The sequence below is a fragment of the Phoca vitulina genome, unplaced genomic scaffold (genome assembly GCF_004348235.1).
Source record: "Phoca vitulina isolate PV1807 unplaced genomic scaffold, GSC_HSeal_1.0 scaffold2, whole genome shotgun sequence".
NCBI classification, from domain to species: Eukaryota; Metazoa; Chordata; class Mammalia; order Carnivora; family Phocidae; genus Phoca; species Phoca vitulina.
In genome coordinates, this window is record NW_022589705.1 from 98,651,344 (window position 1) to 98,675,972 (window position 24,629).

At 54.9% G+C, this 24,629-nt stretch overlaps 1 protein-coding gene across 4 annotated transcripts in view; it reads left to right on the plus strand.

Moving 5' to 3' along the window:
* The window catches only part of CEP104 (centrosomal protein 104), a 36,222-nt gene extending 14,491 nt beyond the window's left edge, over positions 1–21,731 (plus strand). For 2 of the 4 annotated variants that reach the window (XM_032395113.1, XM_032395103.1), the window contains 13 exons: positions 1,531–1,725; positions 2,291–2,458; positions 3,063–3,236; positions 4,669–4,845; positions 7,527–7,733; positions 8,132–8,239; positions 12,275–12,311; positions 12,645–12,711; positions 13,241–13,349; positions 15,506–15,644; positions 15,797–15,864; positions 17,857–17,947; positions 18,822–21,730. In XM_032395113.1, the coding sequence (XP_032251004.1) occupies positions 1,531–1,725; positions 2,291–2,458; positions 3,063–3,236; positions 4,669–4,845; positions 7,527–7,733; positions 8,132–8,239; positions 12,275–12,311; positions 12,645–12,711; positions 13,241–13,349; positions 15,506–15,644; positions 15,797–15,864; positions 17,857–17,947; positions 18,822–18,937 (1,656 nt within the window). In that variant the 3' untranslated portion in view covers positions 18,938–21,730. Of the gene's footprint in view, positions 1–1,530; positions 1,726–2,290; positions 2,459–3,062; positions 3,237–4,668; positions 4,846–7,526; positions 7,734–8,131; positions 8,240–12,274; positions 12,312–12,644; positions 12,712–13,240; positions 13,350–15,505; positions 15,645–15,796; positions 15,865–17,856; positions 17,948–18,821 lie in introns of all 4 variants that reach the window. The other 2 variants (XM_032395121.1, XM_032395130.1) reach the window with 2 other exon arrangements.
* The last annotated feature ends 2,898 nt before the right edge of the window (positions 21,732–24,629 follow it).

A 24,629-nucleotide genomic window follows, 5' to 3' on the forward strand; every position in this document is an offset into this window, starting at 1 on the left:
CTGAGCCTCCCACCTGCTTCTGCCCCATTCAGCCGGTGGTCCGGGACACCCCATCCTTCTGAGCCTCTGCTTTCCTTTCTATAAAAATGTACAAATATCTGCTTGAAGGATTGTTTCCAGGAATAATAAACGAGACCATGTTTGTAAAGTGACCAGAACTGACTTCAGTAGGGCCTCCATACAAGTCATGTATGGTTACCGTGCTTTGAGGATTTTCTGTGTTGTAAATAGCAGAAGAGCTAGCTCAGACTGGGGGTCTCCTGATGTTTGTCACTCGGGACTTGAGAGCTCATGTAGGCTTAAGGGTTCAGTCGCTTCACAGTGTCCTCAGCGCCCGCTCTCTTCCTGTCTTTCCACTCTGTTTCCTGTGGTTCCAAGTCACCCCAGAGCTAGAGCTCTCGCGTGTGACCCTCAGCTTCACGTCTGCACGTTGTCCCCTGAAAGGGGCAAGCACGTCCCATTCTGAGTTACCGGTCACATGCCAGCCTTTGAGTGATGGCGACCAAAGGAGGCCTTCGCTGGGGCTCCAGCCGGCGGGCAAGGTGGCGCGGCCGGTGGGCTCTGGGGAGGAAGGCAGGGTATCAGGTGGGCACGGGCCCGTGTCTGCTGCAGCCTGAGGCCCAGGAAAGCCAGAGAGGACAGCACTCGTGCTGCTGGCCTCCCAGTGCACAGCTTTGAGGGTCCCTGTCATCCCCGCCGGGAGCATCTTGTCTGTGATGTCATTGCTTTAAGTCATATTCAATACTTTGGTTTAAAATGGTCTTAACTTTTCCTTCGTCAGCATGTCAGCATCTTTTGTTTTATAGCAGAGTAGATTTTAGAATATGAGAACCTCACTTGCACACATAGTATACACCCAGTTAATGTCTCAGTGGGTATTAAATGGGAGTGTCGCAGTGACACCTGCCTCGGGAAATGACTGGAATCTCTCTTCTCACCTAATTTCCCGAAAGTCTGCCACCTATGTACATGTTCAGGTGTGCATCTCTGTCTCTGCATGTGGATGGAAGCCCCAGGAGGTGGGGGTGTCATGTCGCCCATCGCTTGGGCAGGGGGCCCGGCGAGCACCTGCAGGGCTGAGGGGGGACAGACAGCTGCCTGCCCAGAGCACAGGAAGGCTGCTGAAGGGTCGTTAGCTTGGCTGCCTGTTTTTAGTATATGTCTGCCAGATAATGAACACATTTAAAATGAGGCATGATGCTTATTTCTAAGTCATAAACTAAGAAAAAAATCAGAAGTCTTGTCAGGAAAAAATAACTTTTACTTTGTAAGCTACCTGTCCGCTGAACTGTAATTACTAGTGGTAGATAGTAACTGAGGGCGAATCTATATCGCTTTTCTGTTGGATCTACGGTGAGTTTAGAAAGGAGTGGAAACCGTAACCTAATTTTTTCAGCTGAATCCTCCTGTATAAATTATTCTGATCCGATACAACTACCACTGTGCAGAGCAGTAGGCCTGCAGTGTAGACGCGGTGTTGGCAGGTGGGCAGACCCGGGGAGCTCTGCAGCCGCCCTTCCTCCCCTGCAGCTCCAGTCCGTGCCCTACGACGAGCGGCCCCTTCCTGCCTCGCGGAAGCAGCCAGCAGTGGCCCTGGAACCAGAAAAGAGTGACAGTGATGTCAGCGAGGCTCCCAGGGGAGGTGCGGCTGGAGAGCCGGAGCCCTTGACGGAGAAGGCCCTGAGGGAGGCCGGCCCCGCCGTGGACGTGCTCGGAGAGAGCCTGGTAGGCCGAGTGCCGCGGGCGGGTGTGCGGCACGGGGAGGAGGCAGGCAGGGAGGCGCCCTCGGCTTTGTCCGTGATATTGTTGGCTCCCTTTTGGTCTTAGTGTTCAGTTGAAGTCTTTCAGTAATCATTAATTATACAAAACAGCAGAAACAGAAGATAGAATTTAAGATTTTATGAATGCGTGTTCATTTAAGACTGGGTGTTTCTGTCTAGTACTGACAGAGCTGGGATTGAAAATCTGCCCCTTTCTGGAACACCTGCCCATCCCAGGGGAAATGGTGGCAAAGGAGAACAGAAGATGGAAGGGTCTCCGTATGGAAATGAGCCCAGTGGGTTTTCCCCTAGTTCCCAGCTTCCCAGTATTTCTCTTGGCGGAACTTCTCATATTCCCGTGTTTTACGGGTCTTCAGTATTCCGCATTAGGACAGGCACTTGCTCAAACACGCATACTCATTCTGTCCCAGCAGAGATTCTTCTCCGTGTGTCAGGTCGCACGGTGTTGGGGTGGGGTGGCGTCAGTGACGCGCCTGCTCTGAGTCAGGCCGGCCTCCGGTCTGTGGTAGGTCGCGGGGGCCTATTCCAAGACGTGGTCGTACCGGGAGGACGCGCTGCTTGCCCTGTACAAGCGGCTGATGGAGACGCCTGCTGGAACCGCGAAGGAAGAGCTGAAGAGCATGCTGCGCACGTCCATCTTTCTCGTGAGAAGAGCCCTCAGAGACATAGTGACCCCGGTGAGTCCCCTCTGCCCCCAGTGGGCCCGGGTGAGGTGCCTCAGGAGGTCGGGTGGCCACGGGGGTAGCACAGGGTGTCACTAGGAAGGAAGGGTCTCTAGCAAGAAGTGTGGTGGGTGAAGAGCCTGCGCAGTCTGCTCACCTGGCCGCGCGCCCTGCTCCCGAACGGGGTCAGCTTCCCCGCGCCTCGAAGCCAGGGTCCGCTGAGGCCCGACTCACGGGGACTGATGAAGCGCTCGGTTTCTGTTATTTTTCATGGAAGCTGAGGGGCTTGGGGTTATTCCTGGATCCCCTGACTGTGAAAGGGGCCGCAAGAGTGAGCACACCCGGGGGCACACTGCCCGCGCGTTCGCAGTTAGGAGTGTTCGGGGTGTGGCCTCCAGGCCCACGCGAGGCTCTTTCCGACGCTCAAGGTGAGGGCCCACGCCTTCCGTACGCGAGGCCCTGCGTTTGGGAAGCGGCTTTCAGTCCGCCCTCAGCAGCCCTTCCGGCAGCATGGAATCTCCAGCCTAGTGTCCACGGGTGTTACCGGCGGTAAATGTTAGGTTTTCTCTGCTGGAATACAGTTACAGGAGCTCCTCTGCTTTTGCCGCTTTTTTCTTAGGTTTTTCAGGCTTCTTTGAAATTGTTGAAAATGATAATTACGCAATATATTCCTAAACACAAACTGAGTAAGCTTGAAACCACTCACTGTGTGGAAAGAACCATCCCCGTCCTGCTCACCAGGACCGGAGACTCTTCTGCTCGCCTCCGAGTCATAGCTTCCAATTTTATTCAGGTACAAATTTCACCATAAAATTTGAAACAGTAAATAATGAGCCTGTAACTACGCTATTTGACTTTCTGAATACCTTACCAGGTTCTGTCTCTCCTAATAGCGTTATTGATCCTCCTCGTGACTCCCTGTCATACTTGCCTGGTGCTCTGAGAGCTGAAGTTTGCCTTCGATTAAAGTATAGTTTGATTTGTCTAGTATTTCTCTTCTTCAACGTATGCTAGTAACTTCTAGTAAAAATATATGGAAAACTAAACCAGAATAGAAAACTGGGGGTAAAGAGATAATAAATGTGTAATGGCCTTAATCTAAATAGTTTTGTTCGTTCAACAAACATGCCTCCTCCAGGCCAGGTATTGTGGGGATACCGAGAGAGTTCTGGGAGCTCTGCCCTGACTGCGGCCCGTGCTTGGGCTTCAGCAAGTCTATGGAGTCCTCGGATTCTGTACAACATTCTGTTGGGAAGGACTCCCTAGCTTTCCTAGTTTCTCAGGGGGGTCATTTTTCCAGTATGAAGAACCAGTCATCTCATTTCCTTTAACCTGAGTTCTGGGGCAGAATGAAAAAGCAGTACATTATATTAACAGGAAGGTGAAAATAAGTGATGCTCAAGTCCTACAAGATACTCCCTCTCAGTGTGGCTCAGAATCTGGGGGAGGTGGCGTCTTTCAAAAGGAACATTGAAAATGAGAGTGTGTCAGTCCTTCATTTAGTCATTTATTTTTTAAGAGAGGGAGAGGAAGGGGTGAGGGGGGGAGAGGGAGAGAGAGAGAATCCCAGGCAGACTCCCCGCTGAGCATGGAACCCAATGCAGGGCTCGATCCCATGACCCTGAGCTGAAATCGAGAGTCGGACACTCAACCGAGCCACCCAGGCTGCCCCCAAAACTGATTTCTTTCTATATTGCAACCCATAAGCTTCAGTATTTTATCATTCCTCTTTCTGTGTCTGGCTGCTTAAATGCTAAATACCTTAATTATAGAAAGACTTACTCGTTGGCAGTGGGATTTCATGCTCTCCCGTAAGCCCACCAGCGGTCCCATCAGCCAGAAACTGTGCACTGCTATGCTCTTGGCCAGTCTCATAAAGACTAACACAATACTCATTTGTTCTGGAATTTTAGAAATTAGAAAACCTTTTTCCTGAAGTGGGGAAATCCTGAGAAATGAAATCTTAAGTTTTAGATCACATTTCTTGTAAAGCTTTCATTTATCTGTGAGTGATCATGGTTTTATTTTTTATAATTTGGGGTTTTGTTTTTAATCATTATATCTTAAATAGAAATAATGAGGTTATTAGAGATAAATTATTTTACCACTATTTTTTATTCCCTATTTTTTCCTTCGATTTTTACTTTGAGGATTATACTGAAGTATACTAAGTTGCCTCTAGCATTTTCTAGTACAAACTAACACAGTCATGTTGGTTTTTATAGGAAATGGCCTTGTGCAAGGAAGTTAGGTCTCTCCAAATTATTCCATCTTACCTGGTGCAGCCATTAAAAGCCAACTCTTCGAACCATCTGGCAATGAGTCAGATAGGCCTCCTGGCCCGGCTTCTGAAAGACCTGGGCACCGGGGGCACGGGCTTCACCATCGATAATGTGATGAAGGTAAGCGCACCTGTGGTGCGATGCGGCCGAGCACTTGAGATGGGCCTGGAGCATGGCGGGCATCTACTCAGTGTTTGTTGAATGAACGAGTGAGTGAATGACTTCAGAAAACCAGTCGCTGTTTCATCTAACAAAGGCTTCCTGCTCCTCGTTCTGCCGTGAGTCGGCACGTAAGTGTGGACGTTGGTCCCTGGTGGCGGACAGACTGTGAAGAGCCCGTGTCCGTAAGAGAGAGCTGCAGTGTCACTGGGGACATCGAGCATCTGGACGTGTAGAGCAGCGGAAATGGACGACCTGATGAAACCACAGACGTCCTGGGAGAGAAGCTGTCTGCCAGAGCCAGGACTCCCCCCTCCCTAATTTCGAATGTGCTGGAAGTGCGCTCTGAGCACGCAGCCGGCGTGAGACGAGGAGCTGCAGCGCCCTCACGACGGCTCGTTCTGGCGCAGCCCAAGCATCAGCGCTCTCCGCATTCCTTCCCGTCCGCGCGGGAAGGGAGGGCCTCCCTTCTCCGTGGGTTCCACGCGTGCATCGACTCAGAGACCTGGACCAGGTCCTCATGTAATCAAATGTGCCATCAGGAAAGGCAGGATCATGTCAGGCCACTTCCACTCATGTGTTTCCTCTACGGACGAATGATTTAGACACTGAAGTAAGTAAGCCTTTCAAACACTCCCTCCCTAGACTTCTGGAGCTCTGCACCCCACTTACCCCACGCTTGGCCTCATTGTCTGGGTCCCTTTTCTGGTGGTTCTTCATCCTCCTGATCTCGTTAACTTTGGAGTGTCCAGGCCTCCTCTTCTCGTTCCTGTGCACACACCTTCCCTCGCTGACCTCACCTGCGCCTTCCCACCCATCCGTGGAAGACAGAGTTTCTGTGCGTGCCCTCCCTGGACACCTGACTCCCCCTGCAAGCCGTGTCCGCCCCGCGTCCAGATGGAGCGCCTGCCCTCCTCTCTGACCTGCTCCTTCTCAGCCTTCCATGTTTCTGTAAATGGCAACACCATTCTTCTGTTGGCTCAGCAAATGCCGTGGGCGCTTCCTGTGAATATATCCAGACACCGACCGGCCTCCCAGCTCCCCTGCTGCACGAAGGTCCAGCCCCCGTCATCGCTTGCCTGACCGGCCACTGCCAGCTCCCCAGGGGACTTTCCCTTCTGACTCGCTCTGCAGTCACGTGGACCAGCCTCTGTCTTGCCTCCCAAGTGCAGTTTTCTTGTTGCCCGGTGCACATGACTGCCCATTAGCCGGCGCCCCGCTTCAAGACGCCAGCCTTGGCCTCAGTCCCGGTGAGCGCTGCTGCAGCGATGAGGCATGGGGAGCGTTGGAAGGAGGGGTTGGTTACGGCAGGAGCGAAGTCCCCGAGTGGCCAGTGGGATCGGGCTCCGGTGTGTACGCAGCAGGGCTGGCTGCATGCAGAGCGGGCAACACGCATCCTCTCCACGGACGAGGTCCACTCAAAGCCTGACGGGATAATGGAGGTTTGAGAGACAAGAAGGGCGTATGAAACGCCCCCTTAACATCTAAGGAAGTGAACTGGCCGGAAATGCCTCAGGTCAGGTCACTGTGCCCGGAGCCCACGTGGCACCTGTCGTGGCGAGTCCGGCGTGGGGCCAGTCAGCATGCTCCTCAAGTCTGCAGGCACGTGACTGCGCAGGAAGAAGGGGTCCCAGAAGTGACCTAGTGATGGGCACGTGGGGCAGGAAAGACTTGAGCGAGGTGACAGACGGGAGAAGACAGTGTTGGGTCGAGTGGAGCAGAGCCCCGGACAGGTTGAGGAATTATCTGGGGAGGGAGTACTAGGAAATGGGAGAGGTAGGAGGTGACCGTCCGAGGGTGGGACTCCTAGAAGCAGTGCCCGCGTCTGGGGTAAAACCAAAGCCTGTGGCAGGCTGAGGCTGGGAGGTGAGAGGCCGGCGCCCAGAGCCCCACAGGGAGATGTCAGCTTACTGAGCATGGTATCGACGGCGTGGGATGGGACGCACGTGTCGTGGCACAGCACCGTAGAGCAGCTGAAATGGATCGTGACGAACGAACGTCCTTGACAAAGAAATGTGGAGTAGGAGGAAAGAAAGTTTCAGAAAGATAAGCACAGTACACTATTTAGAATGTCAAACAAAAACCCCATGTGTGTACCCAGCGCACGCGCACACACACGTAAACGCGCGTCTGGGTGGGAGCGCACAGGCCGGCCTCAGGAGAGCCGTGCCCTCACAGAGCGCGGGAAGGCCGTGGGGCCCGGGAGGCTTCTGCTGGGACTCACACCATCACCACGGTGTTTCATTTCTTAAAGATCCAAAACAAACATGGCAAAATTATAACATTGGTTAATGTGGATGGTGGATGTGTGTAGTTTCTTATATTTCCTCTTCTCGGTGATTGGAATATTTTATAATATTTAATATGAAGTCTACAGAAGGATATAACCTAAAAAATGTTCGTTGGCATGTTAAATGGAAAAAAGCGAAACACAAAGTTATATATAATCCAACGTGAGCTCCACTGCGTGTGTGAGGGAAACACAGTGAGAAAAACTCGGTGTCGTAATAGCCAGAATTTTGTGGGTGTTGTTCTTTTTCAAATTTTTGTAATGTGCCTGTATTTCTTTCATGCTGGGGAAAAATAAACTCTGTTATTGTCGAATCAGTAACCACAAGAACCCCTCCCAACTTTATGTTTAGTTTTCAGTGGGCGCCCTGGAGCACAGAGTGTATGAGGTTCGAGAGACAGCGGTTAGAGTTATTTTGGACATGTATAAACAGCACCGAGCTTTTATTCTAGAGTACCTCCCTCCTGACGACAACACCACACGCAAGAATGTTCTCTATAAAACAATTTTTGAGGGATTTGCTAAAATAGATGGCAGACCTACAGAAGCTGAAATTAGGGTAAGTCAACTTTTATGAAATTATGACTTAATCCTCTATTGAAGTTATTTGGTCCACGAATAAACCGACAGATTACTCAAGGAGCTTCCTGTGCAGGAAACCAGGGAAACCTTGTCTCCCTGAGTTCAGATCCTAGCTCCTCCACGTTCTGCCTGTGAGACTCTCAGTTTCCCCATCTGTAAATAGGAATAGTGACAGCTGAGAGGACATGTGTGGTTCTATCTGTCCGTAAACATTTATCAGATTAATTTGGTGAAGGTACTTTGACCCCAGTTATATTGTTAATCTTAGTGACTGTCATAACTTATGAGAAACATAATTCATATGCCGTGACGTTCTCCCAATTCCTAAGACTACCCTAAATAGCTATTCTAATGGAAAAATAATTTTCATACCAGGCACAGAAGAAAGCAGCTACAGAAGAAGCAGAAAAACGAAAGAAAGAAGAAATTAAAGCTTTACAAGGGCAGTTGGCCGCACTCAAGGACATTCAGGCCGAAGCCCAGGTTAGGAAGGCCCCCGTATCCTTCACCCCTGCGCGTTCACGGACGCCCTGACTGTTCATCCCACGAGACAGATGCACGGCATGCTTGCTTTCCTTTCACGGCATTATGTAGATGAGATCTGTAGGCTTTGTTGCTTTTTTAAAACGGGTTTGGGGTTACATAAAAGGAATCTTCCATCAGCTGGTTTGAATTAGATAGTGACGCCAGGGAGTGGCGTGAGCTGCTGGTGATGTTTAGAGAGGAAACCCCAGGGCTGCAAGGAGGAGGTGGAGGACAGATTTCCTCTTCGGAGCTCCTAGCCTCCCTCAGAGGCAGAGGAAGAAGATAGCTTGTATGTGAAGATCTGATGCCCATGCACTGAAGAAGGCAGGTTTCAGGGAAATGTTCCCCCTCAGGAAGCCCCTGGTCCTCAGCCTCTGGGAGACGCCGTCTGGGGGGTCGGAGAGTGACTGTCCTGTTTCTGGGATTTACAGCAGTTTCACGACGTTCACTTTGTCATTCAGGTCCTTCAGCTGAAAGAAAAGGGGAGAGGGAGTGGGGAGGAGCTCATCACGGAGCATGAGGTTTCAGGGGTGCAGGAGGAGAAGGTTCCGGAGTGTGCTGCGCGGCACCGTGCCTGTTGTTGATGGGATCACACTGTGCCCGCCGCAGGCTGCTAGGAGGGTAGACCTCGCGGTGAGGGTTCTTGCCACGGCTCGAAGAGAGAGAGAAAACACAACTGAGTGGGTGTTGAAGTGCCTGTGGCCCAGCGTCACCGTGATGATCCGGGAGGTACTGGCAGCTGGGGCGAACAGGACGGAAGAGAAGGGCCCTGGAGGAGGGAGTGTCCTGGGGAGGGGGCCTCACCGTGGAGTCAAGGTGGTTCTTTTTTTTTTTTTTTTTTAAGATTTTATTTATTTTGAGCAAGAGAAAGGGGGAGGGGCACAGGGAGAGGGAGAAGCAGGCTCCCCGCTGAGCAGGGAGCCCGATGGGGGCTCGATCCCAGGACCCTGGGATCATGACCTGAGCCGAAGGCAGACACTCAACGACTGAGCCACCCAGACGTCCCTCAAGGGTGGTTCTTTAAGACATTCATGTTTGGTCCGATTCTCACAGCTGCTTGCTAAAGCAGGTCCGGCAGGTCCTCGACTTTTCCTAATGTCATACAAATAGAGAAACGAATTTATTTTATTTATTTATGTTTTTAGAGAGGTAGAGACAAAGAGCGTGAGTGGAGGAGGGGAGGGAGAGGGAGAGAGAATCTCAAGCAGGCTCCACGCCCAGCGCAGGGCCCGACACAGGGCTCTATCTCTCGACCCTGAGGTCAGGACCTGAGCCAAAATCAAGAGTCAGACGCTTAACCCACTGAGCCACCCAGGCGCCCCAATGGGCAAACAGATTTTTAAAACTCAGGCGACTTACCCCAAGGACAGACCTCTCAGTGGTTAAGCCAAGACAGCCGGGCTGTGCTGCTAAACCCCTCCCTCCTCCCCGTCACGGCACAGCCCCGAGCCGCAGTGAGCCCAGCCCCAGATGCTGTGGGCGCTGCTAAGGCCACGCCCCCCCATAGAAGTCTGTGGAAATGGTGCTGGGTAGCCGCGTCCTTCGGCTTCCCCGGAGTGCATTCGCCAGCTCGTCTGCATTCGTTACGTTTGCTGAGCACCTGCTCTGTGCTGAACTCTGGGAATAAGCAGGGAGCAAAACCAATTCCTGCCCGCCCCCTCAGGGCCACTGCTCCAAGAGGAAGAGACAGTGAAAGAAAAAGCAACACAGGGTGGACCATGGGGCAGGGGCGGACGTGGGCCTACTGTCCTAGAATGATTGCTGAGGACGACAGAGTCTCTTTCTCTGTTGCTTCTTTCCTGGTGAAGTATCCATAGCATGCTTCCCAGTTTAACCATGTTCAAGTGTGCAGGCCTGCGCCATTAAGTGCAGTCACGGGACTAGCACTGTGCCCGCCATCCAGCTCCAAAGCTTCTGGGAATGACAGTATTTTTAGATTGCCTGATCACTCCCGAGTTTTAGAAAAAAGGATTTGAAAATTACTGATCGGTTTTCTAAGCTATTCAAAGCATCCAGCTTTTGGCGTTGTTTACATTGTCTCCCTGCAAAATACACAAACCCATCTCTCTCTCTCTTTTTTTTTTTAAAGATTTTATTTATTCATTTGAGAGAGAGAGAGAGAGAGAGAGACAGTGAGAGCACGAGCAGGGGGAGGGGCAGAGGGAGAAGCAGACTCCCCCCGAGCAGGGAGCCCAATGCGGGGCTCCATCCCAGGACCTGAGATCACGACCTGAGCTGAAGGCAGATGCTCAACCATCTGAGCCACCCAGGCGCCCCCAAACCCGTCTCTCTTAAGAAGAGGTTTTGATGCCTAAAATGCAGTCCCGCTGAGTTTGCTTTCTGTGTAGGCACATAAATCGTGTGAGCCCCGTGCCAGCTTCACGTTCATCTACTAACCGTCCCCAGCTCTAAGACTGTGTTCTGGTGTGTGTCCTGCTCCGTGCTTGGCTGTGACGTGGGTCACTTACTCTGACATGAAGCGTGATTCTCTACAAATGCAGCAGACAGTACCCGTGTTTGTAACACATCCCTTAAATGCTACGTGTAGGGCCACCCACTGTCCCTGTTCCCTGAAACTGAAAGTCTAGGAAGGCCCTCAACCCCCGACCCGCAGGCCAGGCTGGTCGGTGCTCGGGGGTGCTGTGAGGCGCTCACCACACGGTCGGGCTTTGTAGGGACGATGGCAGTGTTCAGAGAGCCGGGGAGGAGACGTGCTGACGCGGCCCCCAGGGCTCTGGGGCGGGCGGGAGCTGCGGCAGGAAGGCCTGAGCCCCGCCACGGCTTGCCACCAGCAGGGACACTCTGCTGCTCGTAAGGGACCCCTCTGCCTGCTCCACGGCTCGGCGCTCCCCTGCGTCCTTAGCACCCCAGACGCGGTGTCTACCCAGGACAGGAGCCTGGCGGGAAGAGCGCAGCCCGGCCCATCAGACTGAGGGCTGCCTCAGTGTGGGAACGCTGCTGTGGCACGTTACCCGTTTAGTCCACAAGCGTGCTGGGCACAGTGTGCGCCAGAGAACAGAACAGGCAAGAGTCTCCATCGCTGGGGACCCTCGCCTCTTTCAGGGGCGTCGGATGGTGATCAAGATACAGAAGCAAGCGCGGGAGACGGTGGCGGAGCCCGGGGGGGGCTGCTGGCTGACTCCTTGCTCTGGGGGGCGTCTCGGGGGGGAAACCTGGGCAAGAGGAGGAGAGGGCCGGGGCTGGAGCACCAGGCCCTTGGAGGGACGGCTGGAGCCAGGTCACCATAGGCACTGCAGACTCGAGATGAGGGGACAGGTGACCTAGGAAGCCGGCCGAGGATCTCAAGCAAAAGTAGATCAGCCTGCCGAGGCATTCACAGGCCCACCAGCCACTGCGTGGAGGACCCCCGAAGCAGGCCCCCGGATCTGGCAAGATGAGGCGTGGCCTGGGTGTGCTCTAAGTCCAGCCTAGGATTTGCTGGCAGGCTGATGGAGGCTGAGTGGGGAGAAGGGGAGACGTCGGGGGTCTCTCCAAGCGTGTGCCCGGGTCTCTGGCGCCTGATCTGCGACGGTGCGGGCTGGGGCAGCGGCTCAGCCTGGTCAGGAGAAGCTGGGTCCTGGGACCCCCAAGGAGAGAAGGCTTGAACCCTTGGTCATTCGCACCGAGGGCTGTGAGCCTGGGAACCAGGAAGAGCGTGCCTAGTGTGAGGAGCCAGGAACGGGGAGGCGGCTGAGGAGATGGGGCTCCTGGGGTGCCCCAGGCATCCGTGGAGAAGGGTGACGGTCACGTGCTGCCCAGAGCCCATGGGCGCTGAGGAGGGTGAGCCACTGGGAAGCGGCAGCAGGGACAGGAGCCCGTGATGGGGCTTGTGAGGGGAAGACACACATTTGGGCGTTAACGGCTCATAGAGCTCTGTTACTTGGTGGTAGAAAGTCTGAAAACAGAAGAACTTATTTTTGGCATCAAAATGCGTCCTGGACAGACTCTCACTGTGCAGCCATCTGTCCCTGATCTTTCTGTTTTTGTTCTTAGGGGAAAGAAGGCCCCTCGGTGGAGGCGGAGAGTCAGGGTAGGTACTGGGCATGGGGACTGTCTGCAGCGGCCACCTCATTCCCTGAGCAAATACCCAGGGAATGTAAGATTAACACAAGCAGGGGAGGGGCAGAGGGACCGGGAGCAGCACACTCCCCACTAAGCGTGGAGCCCGACACGGGGCTCCATCCCACGACCCCGAGGTCATGATCTGAGCCAAGATCAAGTGCTGGACGCTCAACCGCCTGAGCCACCCAGGCGCCCCTCAACTTGGGTGCTTTTAAATGTATTTCACATCAAACTGGTTACTAAAAATTTGAAAATAATTTTTACAGAAAGTTATTTTAAATCCTTTCTATTTTCGTTTCAGACACACAAGGAGGGAAAGCAGCCCCACCGCCGGCTCCAGAAGTCCCAGATAATCACTATTTAGATAAGTGAGTAGAGGTTCTTTAGCCTGTGCCGCGAGGGTTGAAGGGGCCGGCCGCGTGCAGGTGCCGCGAAGGAAATATTTCTCGAGCGCGGTGGGATTATGTAAGCTAACCGGCTCTTCCCAGTCATTCGTAAAGGTCGGGATGGCCCTCCGGACCGATGGGGCCCCCCCCGGGAGAATCAGGATGCTGTTCCCCCTTTACGCCCAGAGAAGCGAGCAGCCGTTTGTCAGAGCACTGCTAAAGGCCCAGAATATTGTGACAGCAGAACACTTTTCCCTGTGCAGCCACACGGCAAATCTACAGGCATTTCAGTAGAATCTCTTTGTTCTCGTGACTTAGTGTCTCTGCCTGATTATGCTGACGGGTTAGAACTTGAAGGGACCTCGCGCTAGTTTGTCACAAACACCCGCTCTTCCTACTGCGCCCCCGCGCGCTGTGCCCCTACGGACCCCAGGCCGCCCGCAGACAGGGAAGGCGTGCGCGTCCCTGGACGACGCCCGTGCCTTCATCTCCGGCTCCTGTCCTGTTCCAGTTTGTGTATCTTCTGTGGGGAAAGGAGTGAGTCCTTCACAGAAGAGGGGCTGGACCGGCACTACTGGAAGCGCTGCCCCATGCTGACGAGGTGCGCCCACTGCAAACAGGTCAGTCCCTGCAAGGGCGGCCTGGGCCGCGGCGTCCGCAGAGGACAAGGCCTGGGGACATAGCTGAATGGAGAGCCCCCTGTGTGTGCAGCTGGTGCGTTCTCCCTGACTCTCACCGCAGTTCGTGGCGCGCACGTAAACGTGCAGACGCCCCTCGGGGTCCGCGGGGTCCTGCCGCAGAGCAGCACAGGGAAACAGACACCGCAGTAGAGCCAGCCGGGGGCGTTTCGGGCTCCTCAGGGCGCACGCAAGTTACGTCCACGCTGTACTGTGGTCTGTATGTGTGACAGCGTGGCGTCCAAAAAACAACGAAAGTACTTGAAAAATACTTTACTGCTAAGAAATGCTAGCCGCCGTCTGAGCTTTCCGCAAGCCCTACTCACTGACCGCAGGTCACCGTAACCAATGTGATTACAACGAACAAGTTTGAAATGCCATGAGAACACCCAAAATGTGACCCAGAGACACACAGGGAGCAAATGCTCTTGGAAAAGCGGCGCCAGCCTCACTCGCTGCAGTTGCCACAAACCCTCAGCCCGTAAACAACGCGGTATTGACGAGGTGCCCATATACAGGTCAGAAGTGTTTGAGCCCCTGAACCCCCACAGAATGGCACCGTGTGCCCCAGCTCCCCGGACCCCGAAGGCACCGCCTCTCCCCCCAGAGTCACCACTGTCCCGATTCCCGACACCACAAGTCAGTGTTTCTTGCTTTTTGAGTTTATGTAAATGGAATCCTACAAACTGTAATTATTTTGTGTCATGTTAGTCTTCCTGCTTTATAGCAGTCATTGTTTGAACAGTCCATAATCCATCCCTCCGTCCTGTTTTTGGAAATTGGCTGTGTCCAGTTTGAGGCTACCATGAGTGATTCTGGCATCCGTCTCCCAGTGCGCCTGTGAAGGCACCATTTGGGGTGCACCCCGGGGGTGGAGTGGCTGGGCGTGCCCCACTGGGCTGCAGGGCTGACGCAGGTGGGGCTCAGAGGGGCCACACGTCCATGCACCAGCCAGGGTGTGGGAGGCTGCTCCTCATCCTCACCGCCTCCCTGCTTTCTACGGATGGTCAGGTGCAGCACCTGTCCGTCCCTCCATCCATCTGCTGGCTGCTCAGCTGCCTTCTTTTAGAAAATACCTCCTAGTCTCTTGTTCATGGGTTGTTTTTTTTTTTAAGATTTTATTTATTTTTACGAGGGAGAGAGAGAGAGAGCGGGGGGGCGGGGGCAGAGAGAGAAGCAGTCTCCGCACTGAGCAGGGAGCCGGACACAGGACCCTGGGATCATGACCTGAGCCGAAGGCAGACGCTTCACCGACTGAGCCCACCAGGCGCCCTCTGGTTCGCGTTTTAAAATAGATTGCCAGTCTTACTCTACTGATCTGTGGTCACTCTTGCTGTGTCTGGACCGGGGTCCTTTGCCGGCCCCAGATGCCGTAGCCGGCCTCTCCCGCTTGGGGTCCAGCCTGTCCGTCATCCTGATGTGTCCTTTAAGTTTAATGTTGTCCACCTTATGCATCTTTCTCATGGTTGACACTTCGTGTATCTTGTTTAAGAAATCTTCTCCTACCCCCCAAATTTGAATCTCCTCTCTGATGCAGTGGCCTTTCTTTTGATAAAGGGGGAGAACTGAGAGAAGGAACTTCTTGCCTCTGCCTTGGGGCTCTTGCAAGCTCCCGCGTGGGCAGACCCCTCCGTACCCTCAGGCAGGCAGTGCGGACTCTAGACCCCAGTGGAGGTGCTGACTTCTCCAGCAGGGTGTGTGAGTCCGTGGCATGAAGTTTCGTCCTGCATATAACATACCAGCGTGGCAGGGGAATCTCCTACCACTCTTCCTGGGATCCTGTGCACATTACAAGTGTGAGGGAGCCGGGATTTTGAACCCAGAGGCCACACGGCTAAGCTGTTCTGCGGCTCACTACACGTGTCCCACTGGAATTAACCGTCACTCCTCCGGCCTCACCCTTAGCCGTGGCCTTTAGATGCTACCACAGTAAGATGATGAGAGGACACGGGGTGTTGAGCAGAGCGCCAGCAAGGACGGCAGAAGCCCTGTGGGCTAGCGGGGTGAGGACGGAGCTAAGGTGCACGAGCTCGGATGGTGCAGGCTGGCGGGGGCAGCACGCACTGCGGTGTTCTCGGAGACGTGTTCTCGGAATGCAGGTGGTGGAGATCTCCAGCCTGACGGAGCACTTGCTGACGGAATGCGACAAGAAAGACGGGTTTGGAAAGTGTTACCGCTGCAGCGAGGCTGTTCTGAAGGAAGAGCTGCCCAGACACATAAAAACGAAGGAGTGTAACCGTGAGTGCGGGCTCAGGCGGTGCCCTCCGTGTCCGTAGTGCCCTGCCTGGGGGGGGGGCCCGCTGCGGAGGGGGTGTCCGGTCAGGTGTGTCCTGCTCCCCGTGCAGGTCTCACGGGAGGAACTAAATCTTGTCTTACTGACACCCTTTCAGCTGCCAAACCAGAGAAGCTGGCAAACCGGTGTCCTCTGTGCCATGAGAACTTCTCCCCTGGAGAGGAGGTGAGGGCCAGCCCCGGGCAGGTGACGGTGACGAGGTTGTCTGGGCTGGACCGCGGGCAGGGGGCGGGGGTGTTCGGGGAGCACCCGGTCTGTTGTAGCGCTGCCCGAACAGGTACTGTGTTTACCTGCCTGCCCAGGTGCTTTCCTCCTTCCGCAGCGCCGTGGACCCTCTGGGGGGGCGGGGGGGCTCAGCTCTGGGGGGGAGTGTGAGGGGCTCTGGCCTCCGTCTGGCCTCTGCGCTCCTCCGCGTGCTGGGGCCCCAGATGGCGTCTAGGCCAGACCACAGCACGCCGGTCCCCTCGCATGACTGAAGCCGAGCCCGGCGCCGCGTGGAAATCCCACATCACGGGTGATTGCAGGCTCTCGTCCCTCCCCCGTCGGCCACGCTGACTCCAGCTTAGTGCTCGAGGGGCAGGGCCGTCCGTCCCTCACCTCCGTGTGCCAGGCAGTGTGGCTTTGGAGACCTGCCTCTGCTCAGCTGCTTCTGCCCTGACCCCCTTCACCACTGCCACCTGCCGCCCGGCTGTGTCCTGCTGCCAGGCTCTCCCTGTCCCAGCCCTCGGGGACGCGGTGCGCACGAGACGGCTCTGCAGGGGACTGCGCCAGTCAGCCCGTACCCGCGCGGTTGTGCCAGGCTCGTCCTCCCTGCCTCAGAAGACGTCAAGTCCGTAACAAAGCACACATGGGAGCACAGGAGCCCGCAGGCGGCCTTGGCGTCCCGTCCCCGCTTGAAGGATGGTGGGCGCGCGTTTCATCTGCGCCCACCGTGTGCCCCCTTCTTGTGCTCCCCAGAGCACAGCCACGGCGCAGTGCAGAAGCGCTCGTGTCTGGGCTCCGGGGAGGCCGCCCCAGGGACCGCTTGCTTCCTGGGCGGGCTCTTCCCTACAGCTCGGAGGGGCCGGTGGCCGCAGGGCTCGCGTGGGCGGGGTCTGCTGGTTGCGTCCCTCGGCGTCCTTCGATGTAGTTCTCGTCCCCTCCGTTTCCTGTGGGTTGGAGGTTAGGCCGGGTCGGACGCACCTTTGAGTTTGAGAACTTAGTTTCTCCCGCGGTTGGTTCTTGGGTGCTGGTGTGTCCTTCCATGACAATAGGGGATTATTTTAATTAAGTCCGGTAATGACATAAAGTACTCCGCTCGTTCCAGAGCCTATAAAACCGGACATGCTCAGGGAACCGAGAGCAGCTGCTGTCCCTGCTCCCCACCCCTCCTTCCTTACAGGGCTCCTTTCTTTTTAACGGCTTGGCCTTTTTAAAGGGTACATATACGTAGTTCTCACACGCACACGTTCTCTCGCGTGCCCTTTAGTTTTAGAACTTAGGAGCCTTTGCATTTGTGTTCTGACTGCTCCGTGACACCCCGTCCCCTGCTCTGGCTGCCCTGTGTAGCTGCCGGCTCTGAGCGCTGCAGCCCTCGGCCCCTCCTCCCGCGTGCCCCGCCCTGTCCCCCCGTCCCCAGCGTCCGACCGGAGCGGCCGCCCGGCTCCGGCTCGCAGCTGCAGGCGTCAGCAGGCCTCTCAAGCTTCCCGGCTGCTTTCTCAGAGTTCGGTCCCCCGTGCTGGGTGGCAAGTGGCCCCTCACTTGGCGGCTTCAGCACCCATTTACGGTCTCACAGTTTCTGTGGGTCAGGAGCTGTGGGCACAGCCGAACGTCTCCTGTGCTCAGGGTCTCACCAGGCTGCGATCCCATCTGTGGGCTGGGCTGGGGAGGGATCGCCAAGCTCACCCAGCTGCTGGCAGAGTCCTTTCTTCGTCGTTCTACGACTGAGGTCCTTGCTTTCTTGCTGGCCATCAACCAGGGGCCACCCTGCGCTCCTGGAGGCCACCCACAGCCCCGTGCGCTCCCCAAACCTACACGGTGGCAGCCGGTCCGTGACGACGCTCGGTCTGCCGGGTCGGTCAGGAGCTGCGGCTGCCCCCGGTTTCGGCTCTGGCGGAGCTCATCTCGCTTGTCGCCTCGGTCGCCGGGCTGACGCGCCGTGTGCCTCCTTTGTTTCAGGCGTGGAAAGCTCACCTCATGGGCCCCGCTGGCTGCACAATGAACCTGCGTAAGACCCACGTGCTGCCCAGGGCACCCGCTCTGCCGCCGGGTAAGGCCCGCGCCTTCCTGCACGTCGGTGCCCGCGTGGTGGGGTCCCCGCCCTCCGTTGTCACTCAGTCTTTGCGTCCTGTCTCCGGCTCTTAGTGAGGAGGCTCGTGGCCTGACCAGAACGCTCTCTGTGAGCACTAGATGCGGGCATGGATCCTGCCCTTTCTGGAGGCTCCCCGCGGTGTCATGGACGCAGCAGACCCAGCCCCCGGGTGTTCTTAGGGTGCAGACCCTGTTCTCGGCCTCTTTCTGCATCACCAAACCAGAGTGTTTAGAAACACAAAGTTAAATGTAGATTCACAGATAATGCCCACTACCTGTTTTATAAATCATGATTTTCACTATTTTATGTCAGATTTAGAATGCCTTAGAGGAAAATATGATATTTTTCATTAGAAAATTATTCCCAACCAAAACACTGTTGGATGCACAGCTTTACGTTTGGGGTGTGCCGAGGGCGGTGCTCGGCTGACGGCCCCCCCGCCCCACAGCAGCCTCTTCCAGAAACCAGGCACACGGGCACTTGGAGGGGCCTGCCCGGGGCTCCTCAGCCCGGAAACGAAGCCCTAGTCTCACGGCCGCCCCTTTCTGCATTTCTGGAGCTGAGCTTCTGAAGCCAGCAATTGGCAAACAGCTCCGTTCTCTTCCCTCCGTCCCTGACGTCAGGCTCCTCCTCTGAGCCCTGTTCCTTCCTCTCTGCCGGCTCACGTGCGCGTCCTCCTCAGCCGGTGCGGCCAGTCCTCGCGCCTGCCCTGCTCAGCCCGGGCCCCTGCAGACTGAGGGGCCACTGTGCCGCGACCGCGGCCTCGCACTCTGTTCGTGTCTTCGTCTCCGTCCTAACACGGTGCCCGTGTTTTGTGTGTCTGTGTGTCCAGCAGGTAAAGGCCCAGCCGTGGCCAAATCAGGGACCTCAGGATCAAAGGTTGGAAGCAAGATCCCAACCCCGAAGGGACTGAGCAAAAGCTCTGGCAGGACATACACGAAGCGGTGACATGACACGCGTTCTGTCTCCTTTGTCCCCACAAGGGACGGAGCAAGTTTCCTGACTGTGAACCATTTCTCCTAAAATCCGGCCTTGGACGTGGTGACCCGTCCACCGCCCCCGCTGTCCCTCGGCTCTCGGCCCCACTCGTCCTTACCTGTCGGGCCGGATGTGCAGCCGACCGAAGAACCTGCATCCCGGGGCTAGGACCAAACCCGCCGCAGCCTCAAGCAGCCGGGCGTCTGACCTCCCAGCCCAGTGGGAACAGAAGAGCATCAGTGTGTTTGAAGGGCACCGACCCCACTGCCCGGGTGGGTCGGCACGCGGAGGGCGTAACGCGAGCACAGCGCTCTCCCCTCGTGTGCTCGCTGTCACTTCCATAAAGGCTTCGCTGTGAACCTGGCGCATGGTGGTCTCTCTCACACGTGGCAGAATGCCCGCTGGGCCTTGGCCCCCCGGCAGCGGTAACCGGCCGGGAGAGAGACGGCGTGCGCGAGTCTCACCGGGCACTGTCCCTCCCCCGGGCGCGATCTGCCCGCCCCTGCCCGGCGCACCGTCTCACCCGTGTCCATGGAGCCCACGCTCCCCACTCTCACAGGTCACCGTGCATGGGTCCCCCTGCGGCACTCAGGAGCGCCGGGGCCCGTGAGGAATGTGGGGTCCGTGGCAGTCCCCCCGGCTCCGAGTCAGGGCTGTGCTCAGGGCGCTCACGTCCCCTACACGTGTGCAGCCCCCAGACAGAATTATGAAGTGACTGTCCCCTGATTGTCCTGAGCTCACCTGACCACACGTGTCGGTCGAACAACCCTCTCCTAAAACCTAGAGGCAGACGTGGCGTTGTGGACTCTGGCGTGGAGTAGCTTCTACTTCACGTACGTCACAAGTGAGCCTCCAGCCCAGACCACAGAGCGTCTGCCTCGGGCCTGTCGTGCTGCCCCTCACACGTCTACGCTAGAATTGGGACCATAAGTTGGTCCTGTGATACTTCAAACACCAAACACCACTTCCAATGAAGAACCCAGACCCCACTCCTGGGCAGCCATCGGGCCCGGGGAGTGGGCCCGCGTGCTTCCTCTGCGGGCGGCCGTGGCGACCAGCCCGTGTGCGTCAGCAGTCTGCTGGGAGGCGCCCCAGTGTCCCCCCGCGCAGGGCTGTACTCCCCGCGGCCGAGCCTCCCGGGGACCCGAGGCGGCTGGCCCTTCCTGTCGCACCGTGCGGCCTCCTGAGCGTCAGGCAGGCTTTCCGAACACCAGCGAGAACTGGGCGCAATGGATGAAATGTGGACTAAATGATTAGTGCGTAGGTATTCTGAGTTCCCAACAGTGTAAAACAACAAAACGTATTTTAGAAAACCCCTAACAGCTGTTTGAGCGGTGTGCTCCCTGAGTACGTTCGTGACCGTGAATCTGCACGACTCATTCTCCATTCTGGGCGAACTAATACCTTCTCATACACAGCAAGGATAAGACTAAGAGAATTACCTTTAAAAACAATAACCAATTAAAAAATAAAAAGTATATGGGGAGAAATAACATAAACCTTCAGTGGACAGAGCAGAGTGCAGATGCCGACCGATGACGCACGAGCCTTCCTGGCCCGGGAACAGCGGCTCGACCTGCCGGCCCGTCCACGCGCAGACCAGACGCTTCCGTAACCAGAGCAGCGGTGACACGAGTTAGTGAAGGAACCATTCCTTCTTCTCCGATCAAAACTTTCAAATATCTGTGTCCTATTTTCTATATATTGTAACTTATGTAACTTAAAAAAATACTTGTAAAAATACTTAATTTTAGTGATTGACAAAATCGGGTGCATTTAAGACCAGTTAGCATTGTTGGTTACGGAAGAATCGTGCATTTACGTTGAAATGATCCCTAGCAGTGACTCGTGGCTACTGAAAGCCTTACAGAGTTATAGACTATTAAGGAACCACAAATAAAAGATAAAAAATTTGGAAGGAACTGTAAGATCCCTTGGCCATTTATAAATAAATATGTAAATTTGGAACAGGAATTAATAATTGACTTTTCATTCCTGAATATGTTGTGGATATTTAACTATTTATTTCTATTATTTTCATATTTCAGAATATTTTATGAAGCTAATTTAAAAAAATGTGTATAAATTAGGCATCAGAATACACATGTAAATACTTTTAATGAAAATTTGCAACTTTTTAATGTTTTAACATAGTTTTCTATTTGTCTTTATTTCAGGTACCAGAATTATAATATCTAACTAATATATTTTTGTTGTTACTTCTGGGGCTAGGGGTCACTTCACCCTGAGCATATGAACATAATAAAAAGATCACTAAAAGTTTTGTCCCTTTTATTTCAAGATTACAATTAAAAGGCAAACGGAGTGTGGTCCACTCTGGCGCTCAGGCTGGGGGCTCGGCCGGGGGAGGCACGGAGGGGACAGAGCCCGGCCCCACGATGTGGGGTGTGTGTGGACATGACCTTTCCTGCTGAACAAGCTGAAGGACTGTCAGCTCCATGTGACTTGGAGGAAATGGTTGCCCAGCTTTACCCTGTGGGAGGAAACCGGAATGTTCTTCAGACGGTCTCACGGTGCCCACTGGACGTCTCCACGCCTGGCCCCCTTGGCCAGAGGGACTGCGATCTTGCTTTCAAATGAGTAAAAAGGCAGTATTTTCTCTGTTCATGTGTGGAGTGACTTTAAGCTTTTATCAGTTTGGGGAATTGTAAAATCGCTTCCATTTTTAAGTTGTCATGTGCAGGTTTTTCCTTCCACGAAGTAGTAACGTAAAGCTGACGGCACTGCGGTTTCGACGGGACAATGACTTAGAGTGTTTTCTCTTGTTTGGTGACTAGGGCGCCTGCGTGGGGGAGGGGCCAGGTGTGCGCGCTGCAGCGTGTGGGGCGAAAGAGAAGCGCTCCACTCACCCCTGCCCAGGTGCGGGAGGAGGAGGAGCCCTTCCTTCCGTGGGCTGCTGGAACTGGGTGCTCATTTGTGCCGATGCGTGTTTGCTCCTAAAAACCAGGTCCACTCCAGAAAGCTGAGCGGCTCTCAGCCGCTCCAGGGGGCCTCCAGCCACCCTCCCCGGCAGCTGGGCCGCGACTGGAGCAGTGACCCTCCGAGCTGCTCCCCTTGGGGTCTTCAGAATGCTCACGAGGACCACGTGGGGCCAGTGAGGTTATCCTCAATGGCAGCCGGGGATGCTGGCTCCCTGGAAGGCAGCGGGCCCGGATGAGAACGCTGGATCCTGACAGACCCGGGAGGCCTCGTCCCTGCCTCAGTTTGCCCTCTGTGGAGTGAGGCCGAGGAGAAGGTGCTGATGAGGCCCCACCTGGCCAGTGGGTCTGCAAGTTTGGGGAGGGAGCCCGCCCCTAAGCTGAGGGGTGCCCCCCGGCCCTTCATCCCTCATTAGGCTGTACCTGCAAGGGGCAGGGAGCAGGGAGACTGAGGCACGGACCACCACCTGCCCAGAAGGCCTCCGAACTCCACCGAACTTCCCAGGCCCCAGGCCCACCTGAGCCCGCTAGTGCTGGGATTGCAGGGGAGGGGCAGGGAGAGTGGGGAGGACTGAGGTCAGACACCCCGTTGGGTGGATTTCCTTGTGCACAGGAGGAGCTCATCCCCAAGCAATGCCCTTTGGTGGCCCTGGTCCTGCAGGTTGCGGACTCGCCAGGAGAGGCGTCCCTGGTTCCTCTCGGTCCTGGGACCAGTCCGGCAGAGGGAGGGGTGCAGTGTCCTGCCTGAAGATGGGGGACATTGTGGGAACCACTGCCGGGGTTCTAGATAGAGATCTTTCTCTCCCTGTGGGGTAGGGAGCAGCTTGGGGGTGCTGTTTACCAAATTCCGGGATCCTAGCAGGGGGTGGGGGGTTCCCTGGTGGTTGGGGGGGGGCAGGAGGGCGAGCCTGCAGGTGTCCAGCTCCAAGCATCAGCCCGGGCGGGGCCAGGCCAGGAGCGGGGCCACTCCTGTTCTTCCTACTGAAAGTTTAAAAGTTTTGCTTTTTAACACTGCCATCTGTAACCTACCTGGAGCTGTTTTGTATTCCTGTTCCTGAATGAGACAGAAACTTGTGAAACAAGACACAAACACAGGACCTGAACGATCAATCATTTGGCTCCATTACAGTCATGAAGTCTGTGTCAAAGGCGCGTCGAGAGGCCTTTACAGAAACAGAAAACCAGAACACATTTATTTACAACGTGCAACCAACAAAGAATTAGTACCCGAAAGACACAGGGAATTCCTACGCATCATTAGGAAAGGGCCAAGCAGGCCTCTAACCTGGCTTTGTGCGTGCAAATAGGTAAGTGATTCCAGAACACGGCACTGCAGGGGTCTGCGGCTGCAACAAGTTATCGCGAGCGCAGGGACTCACGGCACACGGGACGGACTAAGATCGGGGCTCACCGGGTGCAGGGGCCCCGGGGGGAGTCCACTCCTCGCCATCCCAGCTTCCAGAGGCTGCTTGTGCCATAAAACCTACTGCATTCACAGGTTCTGCGGACTAGGGCACGGACCTCTCTGGGGGCCGTCATTCTGCCCACCACACATGTAAGAACACCACACGCCTAACATCTATTTCGCTTTTCAAAAAGGCCCTCACCACCTGGAAGATATGCGGGAAAAGTTAAAGATTAGTGATGGCAATACCAGAAAAAAAAAGAACAATACTAGCGTATTGGTGTTTATTTCACATAAAAACAGTATTTGCACTAAAAATGGTTCACAATTCATATGCTACAAATACCAAGGCAACTTAATAGCCAATGCATTTAAAATAACGTATAAACAAATTACAAACATTAAATGAACCGTAAATTCATAAATGTAAAGATTGAGTATAATTAATCATGCAATAGATAAGTTACGAGGATAAAATTTATAAAAATATTAAAAATACACTAAACAATATGCAAGTGGAAAAATGCAATTAGTAATACACATTCTTAAATGAAACGCTATTTTCTTTTTAGTATATGTGTGTGGAGTTATTCTTAGAATATTGTAAGCCCTAAGGGGTGAGCGTGGAAGCAGCTGAAACGTCAGCAGCGTTCCTGGCCTCCGGCTGTGGAAAGCAATGGCCCAGAAGGAACAGGATCCCACGATCCCCAGGGGCAGGGCATAGGTTAGGAGCTAGGAAGGAATGTAACCGTCATCCCCCCTTCCTGCTCCTCCCTTATCCCATGACTGCCTCCCTGCATGCCTACACGTCGTCGGGGAAAATGCAAGCCTGCCTCAAGATATTTGCCATCCCTTGTACTCCTTTCCCACGCTTGGAGGCATCTGTCCTTGCTTTTCTGATAAAAAACAAAATAAAAGCTATGAGCAGAATCCAGCTGAGGCTGCCTCTGGCAGAGGCAGTCCTGCACGGCCGCTCAGATGGTTGTTCGAGAACTTGATTTCAGTGCGTGACGGCGTATGTGCTGCTTTAGTGATGACTATGTTGTCTCTTTTAATTATTTTTAAGAGAGGGAGAGAGTGTGTGAGCAGGAGGGGCAGAGGAAGAGGGAGAGAGAATCTCAAGCAGACTCCAGGCCCAGCGCAGAGGACACAGGGCTCAGTTTCAAGGTCGAGAGATCATGACCTGAGCCAAAACGAAGAGTCGGCAGCTTAACCGATGGACCAAGCCACCCAGGCGCCCCTGGACTGCTCAGGGTCAGACCCGGGTGGGGCGGGGTGGGGCTTCACTGCTCAGGGTCGGACCCGGGTGGGGGGGGGG